Raw genomic sequence first — 21,610 nt, 5'->3', positions numbered from 1 at the left:
CTTTTTTTTCCCATTGAATGTAACTTTAGACAATTCTTTTCTCTGGTAAGAAAAGAAATAAGGACCTTGGATCCAGATCTTTTGATGTCACCAGTATTACAACCTCCTCCTTCCAGCCAGATGGAATCATATCTACTGGGCAATAACTTAGTAATTTGGCAAGTCTGCCTACAGTCACTAAAGACACACCAAAAATAAATCTTTGTGAACAGGGAATTGAGAGGCATTCACACTTAAAAAGAAAAAAATATGTATTTTCTATTGCAAAGAACATTTTTAACAGCAGTGATATGTATGAGGTCTTATTACCACTGGAGTGGATTTGCACTTCCTGTACAAAAGTATGGTTTCTGGGCGAAAGAAACTTCCAAAAGACAGAATTATGTATTACAAAAAGCTAACAGTAAAAAGTAAAAGCTGAATCTTATTTTTAAAGTACTTACTATATGCAGCTCTAGGTAGTCACCCAGGCCAGAAGAACTATCCACTCGCACCAATACAGCTTCTTTCTGAACAGTGCTAAACCCTATGGCCAGTCTGTCTGCTCGTGTACTTGGCCGGTCATTAGGAGGCCACTTATATGTGATTTGTCCACCACCTTTGCTAAAGATATACGTTGTCCCAGCTGGAAAACAAAAAACAAAACCAATTAGTCCAAATACATCAAGTGCACACTTTTCCATGCTTGTTATGTTGCCATATCAGTAAGGTATTACATTTAAATTTAATAAGTATTATGGTCAAAAAAATAAAATAAAATAAAAAACTATGGCAAAGCAAATAAACAAGCAACAGATTTCAATCAAACATGCTCAAGAAAGAAACAGTTTTTTTTTTCCCAAAGACATATCAAGGCAGCTCAGAGTTTAATACACTCATTAAATCTACCAGCAGGTGTTTCAGAGCAAATGGGAGATTACTGCTTTTCCCATTGAGTTGGACAAGCATGGAATGTAATGGGGTTTTATTTTTTCCTGCCAGTTTTTAAGAAATAGCTTAGTAGGAAACATTGATTTTGGACACTTCCGAAAGGAGTAGAAGCACATATCAACTTGTTTTTGAAACAAGAGCTGCATGTAGATGCGACAGGGTCATTCAGAACAGGGAAGCAGATCGCAACAAATACACTACGAATCAACTGCTGTGGGGAAAGGGTCCATTCACATATGGCAGATGATAACTAATGGATGAACATCGTAAGTCCCAGTAGTCATGTCAAGAAAATAGAGATAATAGACCCTCTCCACGGAGGTGAGTTTTTAACAAGCAACATCACAGCTGTCAAACTATCCAGCATCACAAAAAGACCCTTTTTCTTCCCAAAGTGAACACTAGCCTTACAGCACTAAGAATAATGTTATAGCCTTATTTGGTGAGCATTCAGATATTTGTATAAGGGGGTGATGTCAGTAAATTATCCATCTTAAAAAAGTTGTTCCAAACAAGTTTACTAAGCATTCAGTACACAGACATCTTGTCTCACTGTGGCACTGGAATGTGGATGAGTACAATAAAATGAATTATTTCTGTCAGAAATATTTGGAAGAAACATACAAACATATATATAAATGAGAAAAGATCTTTCTCCACACTAAAGGACATCACAGACATACTTATTTAGGTGTCTCAGGAACACAACTTAGAGCACATTATAGAGGGTGGTGTAGCCTTCCAATAACAAAGGATGCCCGATACATATTTTTGTGTACATACCATGGGCTGAACATGGGAATGAATAAGAGTGAACATCAAAATGTATGCCACAAAACATCTTGTTTTTACAGAAAATAGCTTCTACTAAGAATAAGGCTTATGTGTAAAAGTTGTGTGTACAGCAGTATCTTTTCAAGATATCTACACATTAAATTTTTATGCTTACTAAATTTACCAATTAAGGAAGTTGACATAATGTCACACTTGTGTACATTTAATTAAATAGCTGATAATATCTACTTTTTCTCTTTTCATATTTTGGAACCAACTCTCCTTTGTGTTCTGTCTAAAGCATTTCCATAAGCCATTCAGAAACTCCAAAGACCTCTGTAATATGCCTACTGTGCCTAATTGGTTAAAAAGGCTTTGTTATATAGACCTGACCCAAGAAGCATGTCAGGATAATATTGAATATGAAAGTAATGAAATAGAATCTTGTTATAATGCAATAATAAAGAGACTGTGCATTCTCTATTAATTTTTGTGCATACTAATACGTGAAAGTCGTTTCTCTCTCTTACGTGAAAATTGATGTTATATTTCAAAGGTACCACTTAGTGTGCAAGTAAAGAAATCTCAGAATATACTGATTTGTGATTAGAAATCCTGAAGCCTTCCAGGACCATTTCTATTCTACAGTATCAGAAGTTTGTTCAGCAGGATATTAATAGGCAAGCAGTATTTGATAAATATTTTTCTGCTTGGTGATTTTTGCAAGTGATTAAGTATTAAGTGTTTCAGTAAAGCCTACCATGATAAAAATAGAACAAGGACATTAAAACAAGTAAATATTTCTTTAAAAGGAGAAGATGGTAGCAACCAATGAATATTGATGTTTAATAAATATTATTTTTCACCTTTTAATTAACTTTGTTCTCTAATAACTATGTATTTCATGTGAATTTAGAAAAAAAAATATTAAAACTAGAGATGTGACTTAACAATATAAAACAAAATTCAGACATTTTCCAAAATTCACCAGAATAAGGTAGTGTTGTAAAACAAAAATAGCTTCATTACATAGTGATTTTTGACATTAAAAATCAGTTTCACTTTTTTTTCATTGTCTCTGTATGTATGTATGCAAAGTAGGATAAGCATTACTCTCATGTTATATTTGGGCAAATTTAGTGATAAGAATTGACTTGCTATCTAAAGTTTCAAAGTTGGTTAAGTAGCAGAGCTGGTAGGAAACCTAGTATCCAGACTCCTACTCCTGTATTTTTCTTTTTTTAATTGCAGAGCTTTTTCTGTTTTGTTTATTAGAGAGCTGTTCTTTTATTACAACTGTAACAAGACAGTCAAGAAAATGTTAATTGGATATGTCAGTCTGAATTTACCAAGGCCAACCGTTATCATATCTAATGTCTCATATCCATAAAGTGACATTTGCACCTCATGATCATATACTGTCCTTTCATCTCACAATGTTTTTTTAAAAAAGAAAAATAACATGTAACTGTGAAATGACAGAACATTTAATATATGTAGATTAACATTTAGTTTAGGGTACACTTCTCAAGCTTGTGGAACTATAAAGTTTCTAGTTTCTCAGTTAAAGAACTTGAAGATAATAATTTATTTAAAGGTTTATATTTTCAGTAACAGAAATGTCATGATACCAGTATCATTACTCAAGGTCTGATTTCTTGTTATATTTCAACCTTTTCCCCTAAGTGTTAAGACTTGGCAACAAGCATGCTATCAGGTTCTCTGTCCTCTTTACAAAGACTTTCCAGTTCTTTAGGATTCACTAAAACAAAGCAAAAACAATTGTACTATTGTGTGCCAAACAATGCAATTATTGCTGGTGTCCTCTTTCTCCAGTTATATCTAGAAAGCAATCTTTCTTCTTTTTTCTTCTGTACTCATGGAAGTACATTATCTTGTACTCCTCAGCACAATTCCATAACAGGTGAGAGAATTAGATGCCCACACCCCCACCACAGCTCTCTTCTACATGCCTTCAAAAGCATCTTGCTTTCTTTTTTAAAAAATTTCTTTGTATCAAACTCTACAAAATCTCTTATATTCTTAAAGCCCTCCTTCTATCAAATAGAAAATTACAATATACTCTATTTTGGTAACCTTAAAAATATGAGAACACTCCCACAATAAAACATAGTGGGTCAGATGACTAAAGTTTCAAAATATACTGCATTTAACATACATCTTTCTGAACCAAGGATATGATGTACCTACTGCGACAGAGTAACAAATTAAGAATATAAACTCTATATAGACCTGGGTTCAAACTCCAGCTGTTTTATTCACTACATAACCTTCACCAGGCTATTCTAAGTCTTGTGTTTCCTATGTGAAAAAAAAATGGGGATAATACCCCTATCTACCTCACAGAGCTTTTGTCAAGACTAAATGAGGTATTGCACAATAATACCTTTAGTCCAGTTTCTGGCATATGGTAAGTGCCCAGTTAATTTTAGAATAGATGGTGTGTGTGTGTATGTGTGTGTGTGTGTGTGTGTGTGTGTGTGTGTGTGTGTGTGTGTGTGTGGTGTAAAAGTATAAAGTACTAACTTGCAACATTGTTGTTTTATTTTAATATAGAACACTCAGAAAAGTTTAATTTGTTTCAAAGTTGTGTTCAAACCAAATGCCTTCTAAGAAACAACTTTCCTACATCACAGTTTTTGTTAATATTAGTATTTCATTCCTTGGATTAGGACTTTTTTTCCACATAAACCCATTATATTATTATTTATGCACACTATAGCTGACAAAGGGGAGGGTTTTAAGATGCATTACTTAGGAGCTTTCATGAAAAAAAAAGAATATTTAGTCATCACCATAAAACATCTAGCACAGTAAGATTTATAGCATGATGCAAAAAATTCACTTTGACCATTAAATAAAGGAGTAAATCTACACAAAATGAACTGCAATTTAGCTTTCTTTTTAATTTTTATAGAAATGTTTTATAAAATGAGTGAATTCAATGTGCAGCAACAGTTTTTCTTAATCACAGTCCCAAGCATTTTGTCAACATGGAGAGGAATGTGGAGGAATGCATCACTTTTATTACTTATACATGTTTCTATATGGCAAGTGCTCACACAGCAGTACCGGGACTACTAGTGGATTTATTGCAAATTAGCCTCGACAACCTCACATCACTGCATATATGAAAGAGTCACACTTAAAGTGGTTCTCAGCAATCTCCACGTTTAAGCAGTGGGACAAGTCTTTGTTACTCCAAATGTATTAACAAAGCTGGCTTTATCAGATGCAAATTTATTAGTGGCAACTTTACAATAAATGTTTGTAAAAATTATACATGGGCTCTTATTTCTCATGTTTGAACTGCCTGTGCTGTTACAATAAGAAATATTTATAGATTTTTATTTAACATCTATTTACATAAAGGGCACTCTCCACTTCTCTTATTTCCAACCATCTCCTGTCTAAATGTGCCCACTTCTGTCTCACTTGTTTCTGCAAAAGCTAATATATTTCCCCAAAAGGGGTGGGACTTTCTGAGAAAGAAAAACCAATCACAGAGTACAGGCCTGCTCAATTATGTTGCTCTGGATCCTCGCTACATGAACAATAGGATAATTAATTTCTGAATAGATTAAGTTCTAACTCACAACTTAAGTACATAACTGAAAGGTTCTTTTCTGAAAGGCTGTAATTCTTTAAATGTCATAGTGTAGCCAACATGGAACATTCAGGCCACTATGAGTCTATTAAATGTAACAGGAATGTAACACTTCCAGTTAAACTTTGCCGGGTAGTCAGATGGAAATTAAAACGATTTTAAGTAAGGAGAGCTTTTATTCCTCTTACAACTTTGTGAATAGGCTGTTATTAAATTTAAATTTTATGAACAATTTCTACCTCTGTAGAGGCTTTTTTTTAAAGTGAGTTTATAAAAAACAAAAACAATGAGAAGGCCACCACTGCACATGGAAAAAAAAGAAGTTTTAGACCTTGGTAACATCTCTAAACTGTGAAACTTACAAAATAAACAGATAAATCTTAATCTTACATATATGCTAAAGCCACAACATATTACAGTTTTCTTTCTAAGTTTCTATAAATTCTTTCCAATAACACAAGGAATTATTTCATGAATTCAACACTACAGTTTTCCAATTCCTAAAATTTCATATGGGAGAATTAAAAACTCAGGAAAGGTGTGCATTATATTTGGAAAGGTGAATGGAATCATAGCAGTAAGAACTTCTACCTATAATACGTAATCAACTCTAAATCAAAATATCGTAATAACAATTACTAATATTGAGAATAAGGGACAGTGCTCAATTCTACTTGCATCTAAAGGTGGAAAGCCACTAGGAAAGGAAAACAAAATTATATCATAATTTGAGACTCCTGATGAAAGACACAGACTTAGTAGAATTGACAAATGCATTACAATACCACCTAAAAAGACCAGAAAATATGACAGTTGGTTTTACCCATATGTTTTTGAGAAAGAGAGCAGGCAGGTCCTTAACAGGGCAAAAACATCCAAAGCAAGAAAGTCAAGAGAAGTTTAGATAATTTCCAAATAATAAAAGCCTTATCAAAATGGTTCAAATGACAAGTCAAGATAAAAGAATGGCCAATAACAAGTTTTTTAAATAATGGCAAGTTGCATGTTCCACCAGAATCCTTGACTCTTGGAATTAAGGAAATTTGGTAAATTTTTTTAAGAACAGCTTATTGACTATTTATTAAATTGAATGCAAACTGAGGAAGGCAGGAAGTGTCAAGCATTCAAGCACACTGTTTTTGTGTACTGGCATTTCCTGAGGGTGACATTGTGCCAAGTCATGGCACACATGTTATTCTATTAACACACCAATCATGAACTTGGTTCAAGTTCTTTCACAGAGATTCTTGAACCACATGCAAATCAGAGATATTGTTAGATTCTTAGGGCCCATGAGTACTCACTGGCATTAACAATTAATGTGTCCCAACCTTTGAAAAGGATCAAAGGAGGCTGAACCTCTCAGACTCCACAGTGAACTGGGGAGGTGTCAAAGCAGAGGAATCCTCTCCTGGCTCTGGGCCAGACAAGATACCTTTTTAAAATAAAAGGTGGTGTGTGTTTATTCAATAAGGAATTTTGATGAAAATAAAACTATCAAAATGGAATAGCAAAAAAGCCATCATGATTCCTAAGAGGTAGGTAATAATTTCTCCCAAAGATAATTTCAAATGTAATTATGAACTTCACTGAGAAAGTAAGGAAATTTTCCCAAAACTTTGCTTTAATAAAAATCTTTTTCTAATAAAGATTTCATATTTTTCTCTAGTCTGTACTTTCTATGATAAAAATTCGATGTTCCTAAATCTTGGAAAGAATAATGTATTTATAAATGTACCATGTATATTTCTCATTTTGATATTTGGCATTTTCATATTTTGACATTTATGGGAAAAAAGTACCCAGTTTTTGAAAACCGTTGTGCTCCTCTTTAATAACTGAAGTAATTATTTGGAATGTAAGTGGATTTATGGCTGACCTATCTTGTCCATAGCCTAGATAATTATTTAGGAATACCACAAAGAGTATATTACACAGTCAAAAAGGAAGAATTCATGTACATGAGATATGAATGGTGTCCACTGGTTTGTGCAATGTTGTGACTCTCCATAATCGATCATGATGTCAACTGTGGTCATGTGTATAAATGATTCCCTTTTTCTGACTTAAAAGAAAATTAACTGACATAAGAAATATTCCTGAGAAGACCAATCTCTTGGTTGTCTTATAACTGCCAATTATGTAAAAGAAGCTAGGGATATAAAACTTAAAACACACAGCTCTTTTCTCCAAACAAGAAGGATCTATGCATTAAAGATAAATATCAGGGCAAGATAGTTTATGAGAGCTATCAGATAAATGGTATTGGGCCATGTCACCATTTGTTTTGGATTTTTAAAAATCCTTTGAAAGGGTACAACAATATTAAAGGCACTAGTAAATGGTAACCTTAACAAATGAGCAGGAAAAATGACAAGCAAGAACAATTATATTTTTCTCTTTTCAGATCAGTCATGTAAGTTGTTGAATATTTTGAGATAATTTTCAAGCCAGTAAATACTATTTTATAAAATTTATTCAATAATAATACTTCATTTAGCATTTTCTTTGCAACATATTTTCTTTAATAACTACTCATTATTTTCCTCTCTGAACATGTTACTCAGAAAATATTCCCTCCAGGAATAGTTGAGTTCAATAGTTTGAGCTGCCCAAGCTTGTTTCAAGATCAAATTCAAAGTTCTGGAACTTTTTTAAAGGCTCTTGGGATCTAAATTATCTGGCTTAGATGAAAAATAAGTAACTGGTAACCCTTCTGCCAGTCAGATTAGGAAAAACTTCACAAGGATAGCAAAGTGATCTAGAGTTAAAAATAATACCAAGCAAAGCAATCCCACAACCAATAACCCTAAGAACATCAAATGCTTGTCTTCCCTTCTGAAACTAGACTCCCTCAAGCAGTAAGTGAACTTTATTAAAAAGTCTCTGGCAAGTAATTCAGTAATCAATTTGCATTAGAGCTACAGGCAGCAGGAATAGGGAAAGATGAGATCACATCTTCCGGTGTTTTAAGAAAACTTTCATTTTAAAGAGCATACAACGAGCTGTGTAAGTTCCTAACAAATTCTTAAAATATTAGCTAGTCAGTAAAAGTTATAATTACCTAGTAAAGTCCTTTCATTTTTTTCTCAAAAACTAATTGTGAAAATGACTTTAATCAGGTTTTGAGTCAAGAATTTACTAGAATTACGGTGCAAAAAAAAATCACATATTAAAAACTGACATAAGCATAGACTTAATGCTGAAATGCTGTTTAGGATAACTAAGTGAAGCTTCCCATTTACAAAATGGAGGCCCAGAGAAATAAAGTGGCTTCTCAATGTCACACAGAGGGTTAGGTACTGCACCCAACATTATTCCTAATGCTATTCTCACTCCACAGTAAACAGCTAAGATCAAATGGCTGCTTTTTTAGAAAAGTAAGCTAAAACTCACATATCAAGGTCTCACCTCACTCATCTCTAGTTTCTCTACTGATGCTTCCCTGGTCTGGTTTAGAGAGACTCAAAGTTTCTGTGATGACATTTAACCGAAATGATTCATTCACATTCTGACATTTTCAAATTCTAGCCTGAATCTTTAAAAGATGTGAGGCCTTTGCAAACCCTTATTGTAAGCATCCTACCTCAAAAACCATCCAGCCTTCAGCTCATTCTTAGGTTTCCAAATTGCTAAACAAATATGCAGAAGACAAATCTTTATTATTAACAGTATAAACAGTTTTTTTTCCTACACCAGAAAGGCCTTATAACTTTTTGGAAGTGACACTGTTTCCTGCCCTTAGCAGTAGAGTTAAATCCTGAATCCAAAGGTGCATGTGGTTATTTTGAACCATTTGCATTACATACTTAAAATGGAGATCACCACACAAGTAATAAAGTTCATAATCATTTCAGGCCAAAACCAGAAGTTTTTCTTAGTTTGTTTTCTAATCTTATTTGTCATTTACCATCTTCCTATCTGCTATATTTAAATCATTCTCCACCTAACTAGACCCCAATTAAAGCTATTTAATAGTTATTTGGGGCTAGAAGTAGATAGAATATTAGTTTCTAACTCAGAAGTCACTTCAAACTAAGCTCTGTCAACTGGGCATTCTCAAGTGAAATGCACATTCTCCACCGGAAGTGACTTTTACTTTTGATGGTTTATGCCTCTCTGTGCATCGGGTTTTCTTTTCAGTACTGCTTCTCACTCTCATTCCAGCCAAGTTGACTTCTCTCTCTTTATCATCTACAGAACTTATTTTTAATTTGTGAGCTACTATATGTCAGAGTTGTCTTTTATTGAAATTTCCATCTTAAAAGTATGCTTACTGAAGATAGGGGCCTTAATTTAATTTTTGGTAATCTCTTCAGACTTATGTGCTCTTATTCATTTATTAATCATGAATAAAGACCTAACATATTCCTTGAACTAATTTAGGACTACTGAGGAAGAACGTAAGTCTCCTGATTCTCAGATGAATATAACAAATTCCATGATTACCCTGATATGAACACCATTCTTTACTTTATTATGTCTGTGGAAGGAACAACTGTGATGAAGAATCATCAGACTCTTCAGTCAGGTGGTGGTGATCTCAAGAGAGCCACTACCAGATGCTACCATTTGCTTAAATAACCTAGCCCAAAGTTCTCCATATTTTGCAAGGAAGAGCTGGATATAGCTTGCTAGTCCTCAGGCTTTAAGGACTAATTATTCATCATAGAAATCCAGAAGACAGCACTATAACTAGGCAATCAAAATTAACACCATATCAAATTCAGGTCTTCCAGATATGATGCACAGAGAAAGGCGTAACACAATTTCTGTACTGTTTTTGCCAAAAATGCATAGCCTCCATCTCATCACAAGAAACTCAAGTTGAGGGATATTCTAAAAAAAAAAAAAACTGGTAGCATTCTTCAAATTAATCAAGATTAGCAAAAACAGAAAAAAACTGAGAAAGTGTCCCAGAAAGGAGGGTACTAAGGACACAAGGTAACTGGATGCAGCGTAAGATCCTGATTTAGATCATGGACCACTGAAAAGACAGTTAGTGGGACCACTGTAATATTTGAATGAGGTCTTCAGGTTAGTTAATAACAGTATGTTGATGTGATTTCCTGGTTTCAACCATTATACTACAGCTACATAAGACATTAATTTTAGGGAGGCTGGCTGAAGGGATAAAGAGATTTTGTGTTTTATTTTCATAATTTTTTTGTAATTTAAAAAATTTTTAAAAACTTTTGAAAAAGGAATGTATTAATCATGCAAAACAATTTGGAATCTTGAATGAGATGGCAGAGCATGGGAATTTATGCAACAGAGATACCTTGAACATCCCTAGCCCTTGAAATTGTGCAACTGAATTAAAGAAATTGCATTTAAAATAGTCAGAAACACACACACACACACACACACACACACACACACACACACAGAGTCAGGAAACCAGAAGGGGTAGCTCTCACACCCTACCACTTATCCTCAATTGCAGATGCTAAGTGGAAGGGATATACTGTGCATTCCCAAAAGGAAGAAGTCTATGCTTTACTACCCCAGTAGTAGAAGAAAGATTTTCTTCCATTCCAGGGATAGACCAGCTACAACCACAGCTCAGCCAATGGAAAGCCACTACACTTTGACTCCTGGTCTACTCCAATTGACTTTTTGTTTGTAATAACTCCTCCCAATTCACCCTCTTCCTGTATAGAAAAGTGGCCTTCTCTTTTGTTCTCCAGACTTGCCTATGGTTTTGCATGCATGTGCCAAATTGCAATTCTCTGCTATTCCCAAACAAACCTATTTTGTTTGGTAAAATAACTGGCTGTTTTATTTTTAAGGTTAACAAAATAAAATGTAGTTGGAGATTTTGTTTTGCTATGAAAACTGGAGACCATTCAGAGGTAGGCAGAAAACTTAGTTTTTATTCTATATATAAGAAATTTGCTTAAAACATAGCTTATTGTAAATAAACCATTATTAAGCCTTTAAAGTGAAGTTACCTCATATTAAAATACAAATTTTAAAAACAGCAGCCAAATCTGAGATCAATTCAACCAATAAAATCAGTACTGATTCATCCATTTATTCATTCATTTATCAGAGTGTGTCTCTGTCAAAATCACTGCAATTCTTATGAAATTGTTTCTAGTCCTAAAATCATGTAGGTAAATAGCCTCAAGACAAATCCATTTGTCCAGTCTTATGATTACAGCTTACATATTAATATAAGTTAATTCATTCCATAAGTCTGGAATCTAAAAGGGACACTGATGTCATGGAGAGGTATGAACAACTGTACTAATGCTAATAAATTTTTTCTAACATATTACTGATATTTTCATGTGTAGAAATTAGCATATACTGTGGTTGTGATGAAAGAGATTAAGTTAAAAGACAGGGAATTGTGGTCATTATGGAGCAGAGATTTATATTTTTTCTAACAAAAGAAAAATCCTGGGTAAGATAAGTTCAGAAGTTGTTTGAAAGACTGAAATCCAAATAGTTTAGTGAGATAGTAAGTACTAATTTAAAATGAGTTATGATTTTTGACAAAAATAGATAAAATACAATGCTGAGACAACAGCAGATGTCAAATCTTGAATTTCTCTTTTCCATTTCCATTCTTATAGCCTTTGCTCATACTATATCACCTTCGATATTATATGTTGTAATAAATATTCTTCCTTACTGACCTGATACTTCCCTGCCTCTCCTTTATTTAAATCTACCTTACAAACTAACATCAGATTCATTTTTTGAAACAGATCTGCAATCACTCCTCCATTCAAAGACCTTCAACGATTCAACCACTATCTACCAAATTCAATGAAAAATCCTTATGATAAATTTGAACATCCGCCATACAAACAAACCCTCTACTTTGGCCAAACTGGAGATTTCACTTGGTCTTCCAAAATGCCTCCAAATTCTTTTTGGAGAAGATAGAATTTAGTACAGTTGTAGAAGAGTAATAGCAAATGTATTTTTGTAGGCAGGATTTTCATGAGAAAAGTCATCATAGAGGCACAAAATGAGTTCCAGAAATAGGGAGTAAATCTGCTTATATTAATGGGAAGTTACTTTAAAAAAATAAATAAGGTGATGCATCTTAAGCACTGCTGCTTCCTATCTCTTTGTCTCCTGAATCAAACCTCTAGATAGAATACAAATCATAGAGTAGAAATTAGGACTGTTCAAGGTCAGTGTTAAAAGAGATTAGATCAGTTCCAGTGTCTCAGTATATTCATAATTCTATGAAATGCAAATTTCCTTTAACAAAGAGTCATATAACTTCACAAATGTAGAAAAATGTGCTTTTACTGTCATAAGAGAGAAACTGTATTTAACTGAAGTGTCTTGGTGGTATTTTCTATTTAACACAAATCCTGTCATTCCATCTTCATTGGATATGAAACCACTTTTCTCGCTTTCTCTTTTTTTTTAAGCCTGGGTTTACCCTTAGCAGAAAAAGCAACAGTAACAGCAACTTAAATTAAAATTAAGTATATAAAACTTTGACATGTTTATTCATTTTTCATCTCAGATCCTCTGAAATAGCTTATGAAGATGACAATAAGAATAAAATCTGAGAGGTATCAACACACATACTGTCATAATAAACATTACAAGAAGAAAAAATTGGGAAGATACACCACTTTATTTGATAAGTAATTGTGGACAAATGTGAGATAGAAATTATTTTTTAACTCATGAAGATATTTAGCCAATGGAATTCAAGGAAGGAAATGAATGTTGTAAGTGATGGAGAAAAAAACAAAAAAGGTTTTCTACAAAGATCTTTCTAGTTCACCACCCATGTGAAGATACATAACTATGTGTGAGAGTCATTTTTGAAGTTGAAATGATTGAAACATTAGAGAGTGGATGAAAGTGCCAAATCAGGCCTGGGGCAGGAAGTGTCAAATCTTTCTATCGTATTTAGTTCATAAAATTCTACCTTCCTAGACTGAAAGTACAAAATGGTTCAAACTGCAGCTCAGATTCTTGAACACTCAGGTCCTTAATCTCTAAAGACCCTCAGGTTTGATGTGTAAGTCTTTGAGCTCTAGAGTCTTCAAATAGCAACTCTGAACATGGTTGAGAAAGACCTATGGGACAAAGAGCGAAGGGCACTATTAAGGGGTGAAGTAGGCTTCACACTTAAAATGCCCAGATCTAGGGCCATACCTAAACGTTTAATTCATTTTAAGTCATTTACTGTATTTGAATGAGGTTTGCATGCCATCTGTCTCTGAAGTCATTTAAATTAAGTTTTACATGTCTTGTGGGAAAAAGAGGCCATTTTTAACTCAGCATAGTCTGCTTATTATTATCAATCATTAATTAGAATTAATTGTTAAGCATGTGATTTTTCTTCTCAAATGTTCTAAATTACTTATTAAAGGATGACCTTCTGTTCCTTTGGTATACTGAAGTCAGAGTCATATGACTTTTAGATAGATGCTACTGAAGTGATGATTTTACTCAGATGTGTAACAATAATGCCATCTAAAAGCTACATTTAACCAAGAGAGCAGTATTTTTGGAACAGCAGGCAGTATGAAAGTGCTTTGTGAATATTAACATATTCTAGCAAATTAGTTTGCACTCATTATCATAAGCAATTACTTACTGTTTAGATGCAGCTCGTATTAAATTGGCAAGCAATTTGCAAGAATTAAAATATAACATAGAGAGCTTTCTGAAAATTCAACAATATACTGAGACATGATGCTACTAGGTTCATAGACCATGGGCCGAACTGGTTGCCCATTAAACATACTTAGCAGTAAAATAATAGTTGGTTCACTACATGGGCTTTTAATAGAAAACAATTTTGTAACCATTGTTTGGATAATAGCAGTAGAATTGTACGCATCAGACACTAGTAGGCATTAAAAAAAAAAGGCTTGAGACAAAAGTGGGAAGGCTTGTTTTCTGAGAATGAAATAGCTGTCAATCTGACTAAACTTTGGCACTTTAATAACCCCTTTCATTGTTTTGACCTATTTAATACCAACCAAGTTGTCCTTTTTAGGAAGTTTCCATTGTCTTGATCTTTCTCTCCATTTCTCTCTGGTGAAGACTGCTGATGTTCACTACTATCTAATTCACCTTCTTTAATAATAGAGGTCAAAGCTGGGCATACAGCTGTCCAGCTAGAATGTACATTTCCCAGTCGCCCGTGAAGCTTGACAGGGCCATGTGACTAAGTTCTGGCCAAAGATATGTGAGCAAAAATGATGGGTGATTCTTCCAATGCAGGCCCTGAAACGCACCTGTACTTTCCTGCCCATAGTCCCTCTTTCTTCTTGCTGAACAATACCTGAGCCAGCTGCCTTAGCCTAGAAACGGAAGGTAGAAGTTGAGAACTGCACCCTCCCAGCCTGGGACCACTAAATTGTATCTATTGTGTAATGGGGGGAAAAAATCTTACATGTTATTCACACCTGTGCATTTTTGGGGGGTCCCATTTTACAGCAAAATATTTTTATATAGCCTTTAAAACAAAATGACAAAATATTTCCATGTATTTTTTATACTCTTGACAGTCAAGTAAATTTGATACAGAAACTATAATTACCTCTATTTTACAAATTTAAAAGAAATTGGTATTCACAGAGATGAAATGATTTGCCCATGGTCACAAAGTAATGTGAAACTTTTCTTATCAATACTTTCCACAGTTAGTTAGTGATAATATATTACCCTCTGTATAGTCAGCTAAAGTTACTCACCCTGGCAGATTGTATGGGAGGTCAGATGTTTTCATGGATCTACCCTATTCCCAGACGCTTTTCTGCCTTACAAAAATGAAATGGCACACTTTTGCAAAGCATGGTAAATAATGTAGTTTGTGACCCTAAAGCAAAGTGAAATTAATTGACTCACACTCACCCTTTCAGCCTGAATAGAGCGTTTATTTTTAGAAAACTTGTAATTGTAAAATCTGTCTCTGACCCTTTGAGATATAAATCTTCTCCCAAGCTTCTTGACAGTTTTACAACTCAGAGTGTCTTTCTTAAGGGCCTGGGAATCATCAAAAAGATAGTACCACTCTACCAGTCTCTGTGGGAGTATAGAAGCCAAACTTGCATAAGCCCCTATTAGCAAAGACAGAAGGCCTAATTACACTGAGCAAACTCCTTCTATCTCTAACGTCTGCCAGTTTTCTCCCACTAGCTTACCCCAGAGCCTGACTTTACTCTCTCCCCACTATTACGGAAGTCCTGAGTACTGTCTTCCTTGTCTGTTTAACTTGTCTGGTGCAATTTTTCTTTTGATACCTATGACTTATTATTCATATTTAACATATTAGTCTGCCATCTAAACTAAACAGCCTCAGAAAGAGCAATAGTAACCTAGTCAAAAAACAGTAGAGTTTCTTCACCTGAATTGTACTTTCTCATTTTCAGAGAAAAATCTCTACTTCTACATAGAAAATAAAACAAAGTATTATCAGGAAAGCTTAATAATAAGAAACTTGGAGAAATTTTATTTAGTAGTATTTTTATATACTAATAAAAATAGTAAATAATGTTTTATAGCAACATTCTGAGGAACATTCACATTCACCTAGAGTGAATAAAAGAAGATATGACTTCTATAATGAATCAATGAGTATTCTACCTCAATTCCTTGAGAACTATGAGAGCAAAAAACAAATACTTCATTATAAACTCTACCTATTTCATTTTGTAGTGGTTTTATATTGCCTAATATTCTAAATAAATTTGTATTGTCTTATAATGGCTAATATTCTATCTTGAGGAAAAGAACTAGGTCTCATGGCTCCTTGTACTTACCTTGGAGCCTAGAACACAACTAGGTACTTCACATACACAACCTGTGATGCGGTGACCAAAATCATATCCAAAACTATTTTGATGGTATCTTTATTTTTCATTTGATGTTTTAGTATCAAATATCTTTTTACTATACGTATCCCAATGAACTTATTAATGGGAAATTGGAAAACTATGAAAAGCATAATGTATGAAAATCCATATGCCAGCAACTTTCTCAGTGTCTTGACAAGAACTTAGAAAATACCATCCAAATGCTATAAATTGAGAGTACTGAGAAAAGACTATTGAAAAAAAATCCAGTAGCTGATTTTTTAACTTTGGAATATAAGAAACTCTTCACTTTTCTGTTGATATATATAAATCATTTGCTACTTTGGAGTGCACATTTGTATATATGTAATCATATACATTTACACATTCTTCTTTCTCTTACCTTCGAGCATAAACTTAACACTAACAGAATAAAGACAGTTTGAGTTTATTTATAATTTCTTAGGAAGGAAAACAAAATGTTATGTTAGTTGATCAGAAAAGGTGAGCTTTTTTCTCTCAGATAACCAATATCATCACTGGGGACAGATAAGTTAAAATAACAAAGCAGAACCAATGAAAAAAAATAAAACAAAGAAAAATGCTTCCCTTGAAGAATGGCCTAAAAGAAGTTGCTTTTGGTGCTACTCAAATTCAGTCTCTTTCAAAACTAAAATAAGCAGGTTCTAAATCAAAGGACATTTCTCAAGCTGGGATTTCATTTATTCTTATGCAAATAAACATTTAAAACAATTAATTATAAAGGGGCATTTTAAAAGATAGAAAATTAAAACTTTTTCCCACAAGATGTTACCAGATTTTGAAGCAATGTGAAAATCCTCATATCAAAAAATGTTCAAGTATTTTTTATTCTTCAAAATTGTAATATTTATAACCAATAGTTATCTGCATATTCATTTACCATGTCCTTATCTATTTGGCAAATACAATTTCTCCTCCACAAACTATATGTTTCAAGGTGTAGATTCCCAAAATAGCACGATCAGTTTCCCTTTCAGTCCCATTGAAGATATGAAAACATAAAACTCACAGTGTCCACACACACAAGTAAGATGTACGGAATGGATTCAGAATTGGAAATGACAATTTTATCTGAAACTTCTTAAGACATTCACCAAAAAGTGGACCGAATACTTTTGAGCCCATGAAGAGGTGACAGTGCGCTGGAGCAGAGTGAGGGAAATGCTCACAACAGTAACATCCCTCCCACAGGTAGCTGGTTTTTCATCCTGGAGAAATTAGTTGTAACACTTTTTACTATCTTCTGCCCACATCCTTTGCAGATAATCTTCAACATATCAGAGACTCTCACCATGGAGGATGGGATTTATACCAAAGCCAAAGCAATTCATGTGGAGGCTTTTCATGGGGAAAATAACACAACTAGTTTCAAATCGTGGTGAGATTATCAAGGCTTTTATGTGGAAAATGGGATAGATGGGTAGGAGGTGAGGCAAGGAGGCCCAGCAGAAGGTAATTTTGCACAATAAAGAAAAAAAAATAATGACCTATGGAAAGAAGTAGACAGGTATGGGAAGCATGAAGGAGGTAATGTTGTGAGGACTTTCCATGACTGGATGTGGACAGGGAGGAGGACAAAATCAAAGGTCACTCCTCGTTTCTCACCTGGAAAGAGGGCAGGTACTGTGTCATTCATTCGCTGAAATGGGGAGCAACAGAGGAGGAACGGGAAGAGTGAGGAGTATAATGAATGTGATATGTTTGAACTTAGTCGTCATCTTCCTCGCGAGATACTCTATCATCTTTACAGTCCTGTAATGCTTAGCACACTGAAGTATACATGGAAGGCATTTTTGAGTATCCTGCTAGTGGACCAAACGTAAGTTGGAAAGTATGTTCTAATAATAATCATTATATGTAATTTTTCTTAAAATAATTTTTGTCAACCACAGACAACTTGTATCTCCTCCCTGTCTTTAAAATATTCTCCATATATAATACTTAGTTTTCAATAAGACCTTTCCATGAAACCCACCTGGATTGGCTATACTTGTCATGCAGTGTTCCCTTTCTTTCAAAAATGTTAAGAAATTGTGTCATGGAAAAAGTTTAACTATACGATATTGTCCCAGCATGTCTTTTGCTTTATTGCTGTATGGTTCTCTGCAAATGTGACAATATTGGCTGAGCTTAGGCTCAAATCCCTGCATCTCTAGATAAAGTTGAGTTATTCTGCACCTTTGAAAAATGGAAGAAGCAATGATGGAATCTGTTACTATTGGAAAGTATGCTCTGTATTCTATAAATTCTGTTGACCTGTGGCATATAATATAAAGTATTTTAAATATTTTAAAGCCTTTCTCTAAAGAATAAGTCTGGTTAGTAAGCATAAGCATAACCATAACTTTCATCTACTAGACTCTATCTCTCAGAACACAGTAGGCATGGTTACTAGTAGTCCATATGAAACTGTTGGGCACGTTAGAAAAAAGCAAAGCCCTTTACTTCCACTGGTTTGAAAACTGCCATAGTATACTGACTGTCAGAAGAAGCCATCTGCTTGCTGTCTCTAGAAAATCATCATGTTACATATGCAACTCCATGGGGATAACAATGTGAATGGTACTACCTTTGCAAGTCTACATATTGCACAAGCATGCACAGCATCCCTTAAGTGAGATGTAGGAAACCTGGGGGTTTGATTCAAAGAGATTCAACTCATCTCGGATCCTACTGTTCTGTGGAATACAACCATGCTCCTCGTGGGGAGAAAAATACAAGAGACACAGAAAATAACCATAATTTCTATTCAGCCACTTTCTTTCATGCATAGTTAACACAAGTGGCAAAAGATGTTCAAGCTTTTTCCTGGAAAGAAGCAGTTTTGCACCACTGAAATAAGATCAGTCACAGACCTAAATTGTGGAAATAAAACTCCTGAAAAGAAAGACAATACAGATGCAGTGCTAACCCAAGATGCATGAGGAACTGAGCCATAGCAGGTAAGCCAGGTATCTGAAGCACAGATTTCAGCCAGACAAAACTGTGACTTGTAAAAATGCAATGCTCAGGATCCTCGGGAGATCAGACTCCTCCTTCGTGGCTGTTTCAAAGTAAAGATTTAATTTTGAGGCAGGTTAAATTGGGGGGTCCAAGCGGGAATATGTATTTAATGAATTTTGTGCAATCCTCCTTCTTTTTGATTAAAAAAAGAAAGAAATCCCTCCAAAAGATCTGATGGGCTTTACAGAGCCTTCAACTGTTCTCCCCAGATTGACTTCAGGCCATGGTGGAGACAACCAGACTGCTAATTAAACTATTAACTCTTTCTTCCAATTTGCACAGCTTTGAGCATTTATATTCCAGAAGCCACCCTCACTCTGAAGTTCTGAAGGACACTGACTTTCCACAGATATCCAGGGGCGTTACCTATATATTACTCTAGGCAGAATTTGGTCCTGCAAATCAATTCATATGCACGAACTGAAAGTATGTAATGATTTTCCTGAACTTTGCTTAACAAACTTATGTAACAAGGAAAGCCTCCAAGGTAAGCCCAGAGATCATTTTTACTCAAATTCAAAGGTGGCTAAAATGAAAGCTCTTCTCTCCCACTTTTGAAAACAGCAAGATGACTTTCTAGCCAATGGAATGTGAAGTTCACACAGAATAAAATGTTGCTGAAAATGGAATGTTCTGAAGTCTAAATGCCTCTACAGACTTAAGTCACAAAGTCACAAGACATATATATTGTAAAGGGCATATACTCATGGAATAGTAATGCCCTTTACAGTATTATACAATAAAAAGAATGCACGAGTTCAGTTTTAAAGCAAAGAAATGTGGTTACTTCAGTCAAAGAACAGATTTCATTAATTATGAAAAGATATGTTAACATCAATATATGCAAAATACAATCTTTCTTTTTTTACATAAATTGGATCCTTGATTTCTCTCACCAGACCAATGTCTGCACTCTGAATTCATTAGTAAATTCTACCTGTTCAATGTGATAATAAGTGGAAATAAGACTTTAAATGGACACAGTTAAAAAGCCATCATGTAATGTGGAAGCATTCAGCCTTGAGTTTGGGAAGTGTAGATCTATTCCTAACTGGTTACTCTGTGACTTGGCCAAAGTTATGGAAACTCTCCAATAATCTTCATTTTCCTGTTCTGAAAATAAGAGTTATTTCCAACTCTAAAGTCTCTGAGTTTAAAACATCACTGCAAAACAGCTGGCACACTAACCTGGAACTAGACCTCAGCATACACTGAATTGACCAGCTAGCATAAGTATGAAGTAGGAAGGCATATTTACCAGTGTAGTATTATGGCAGATCATATGAAATGATTTTTTTGAGTGGATATTTTGTTTCCTATTTGACTTTAGATAATAATTATATAGATTGTTTGCTATATTTTATGATGATGAAATGACGGAGTAGAGGGTATTTTATGTCATGTAGTAAGTCCTATGATTATGGAAAATGAAGACATAAATACAGGGGAAAAAAATAGAATATTGGATGAGCATTGTTAGTAGCTAACATTTTTATTTCCTGAAATCATATACCCTACATGACTGGCCTAGCCACTCCACCCAAAATCAATACAATACAAAATCTACAGAAATGACAGTGTAAAAAAGAGCCCAATGTTTATTAAAACCTAGTTATGCAATTACTGAGGTCCTCTTGGTCTAAAATCTATAATTACTGCAGTTACTGCTAAAAAGGTTGGGTTAAATGTTATTAAGAAAAAAACCACTCTGGCTGATTTGTTGTGTGAACGCATATTAAGATAATTCCTACTTAGAAAAAGAGAATCATTTCAAAGTGGAATGATTATGAGCCTTGGTAGATTCTATTGTCACAAGTATGACTCAGATCCAGAAAGGGATTCATTATCCTAGTCCAACAGTCAATTTAAGTTGTGAAAATACAAGGAAGAGTGAAAGCCTACTCCCTACAAGTAGAGCTGCACTGGTATCAATGTTTTCTCATCTTTCTGGTTGAGAAAAATTAGGCATCATCTCAGTAGTCCAAAGTTTATTCTTACTCGGAGGAAATCCTGCCCATGTTCACCAAAACTACAGCCTTTTGTTTGTTTCTGTTCGTGTGGTCTGGGGATTATGGCAAAGAATTTAAAGTCCTTTAGAGATGTCCAGTTAAATCATCACAGTGCCATTCCCTGGTAGACTAATAGGACCATCTGAAATGCTATTATACTTTTCAAACCACAGGGAAGGAAACCATGTTTTCTTCTGAATTACATGACAGTTACTCTATACACTGACTGAATTTCATCCATCTCGATGCCCTTTCTTTTTTCAAGCACCTGTTGGAGGCTAACTCATAAGGTGATCATTTTTCAAGATGAAAATGACAAGAGAAAACAACAAATAACCTGTCTCAGGTCATAAAATTCATGAGCAGGAAGAACAGTTAGGGATACCTTCAGTGATTCATTTCTCAGAGTTTAAAAGTCTAACCTTCCTATA

General features: G+C 34.4%; 1 protein-coding gene across 27 annotated transcripts in view; it reads right to left on the bottom strand.

The window, feature by feature from the left end:
- Positions 1 to 21,610, bottom strand: part of NRXN1 (neurexin 1) — a 1,077,010-nt gene that overhangs the window by 298,176 nt on the left and 757,224 nt on the right. For all 27 annotated transcript variants that reach the window (XM_073213327.1, XM_073213337.1, XM_073213308.1 and 24 more), the window contains one exon: positions 444 to 625. In XM_073213327.1, the coding sequence (XP_073069428.1) occupies positions 444 to 625 (182 nt within the window). The remainder of the gene's footprint in view (positions 1 to 443; positions 626 to 21,610) is intronic.

The sequence above is a fragment of the Manis javanica genome, chromosome 1, assembly GCF_040802235.1.
Source record: "Manis javanica isolate MJ-LG chromosome 1, MJ_LKY, whole genome shotgun sequence".
Classification (NCBI taxonomy): Eukaryota; Metazoa; Chordata; class Mammalia; order Pholidota; family Manidae; genus Manis; species Manis javanica.
The sequence above is the reverse complement of the archived record's forward strand: the minus strand, read 5'-3'. Positions and strand labels throughout refer to the sequence as shown.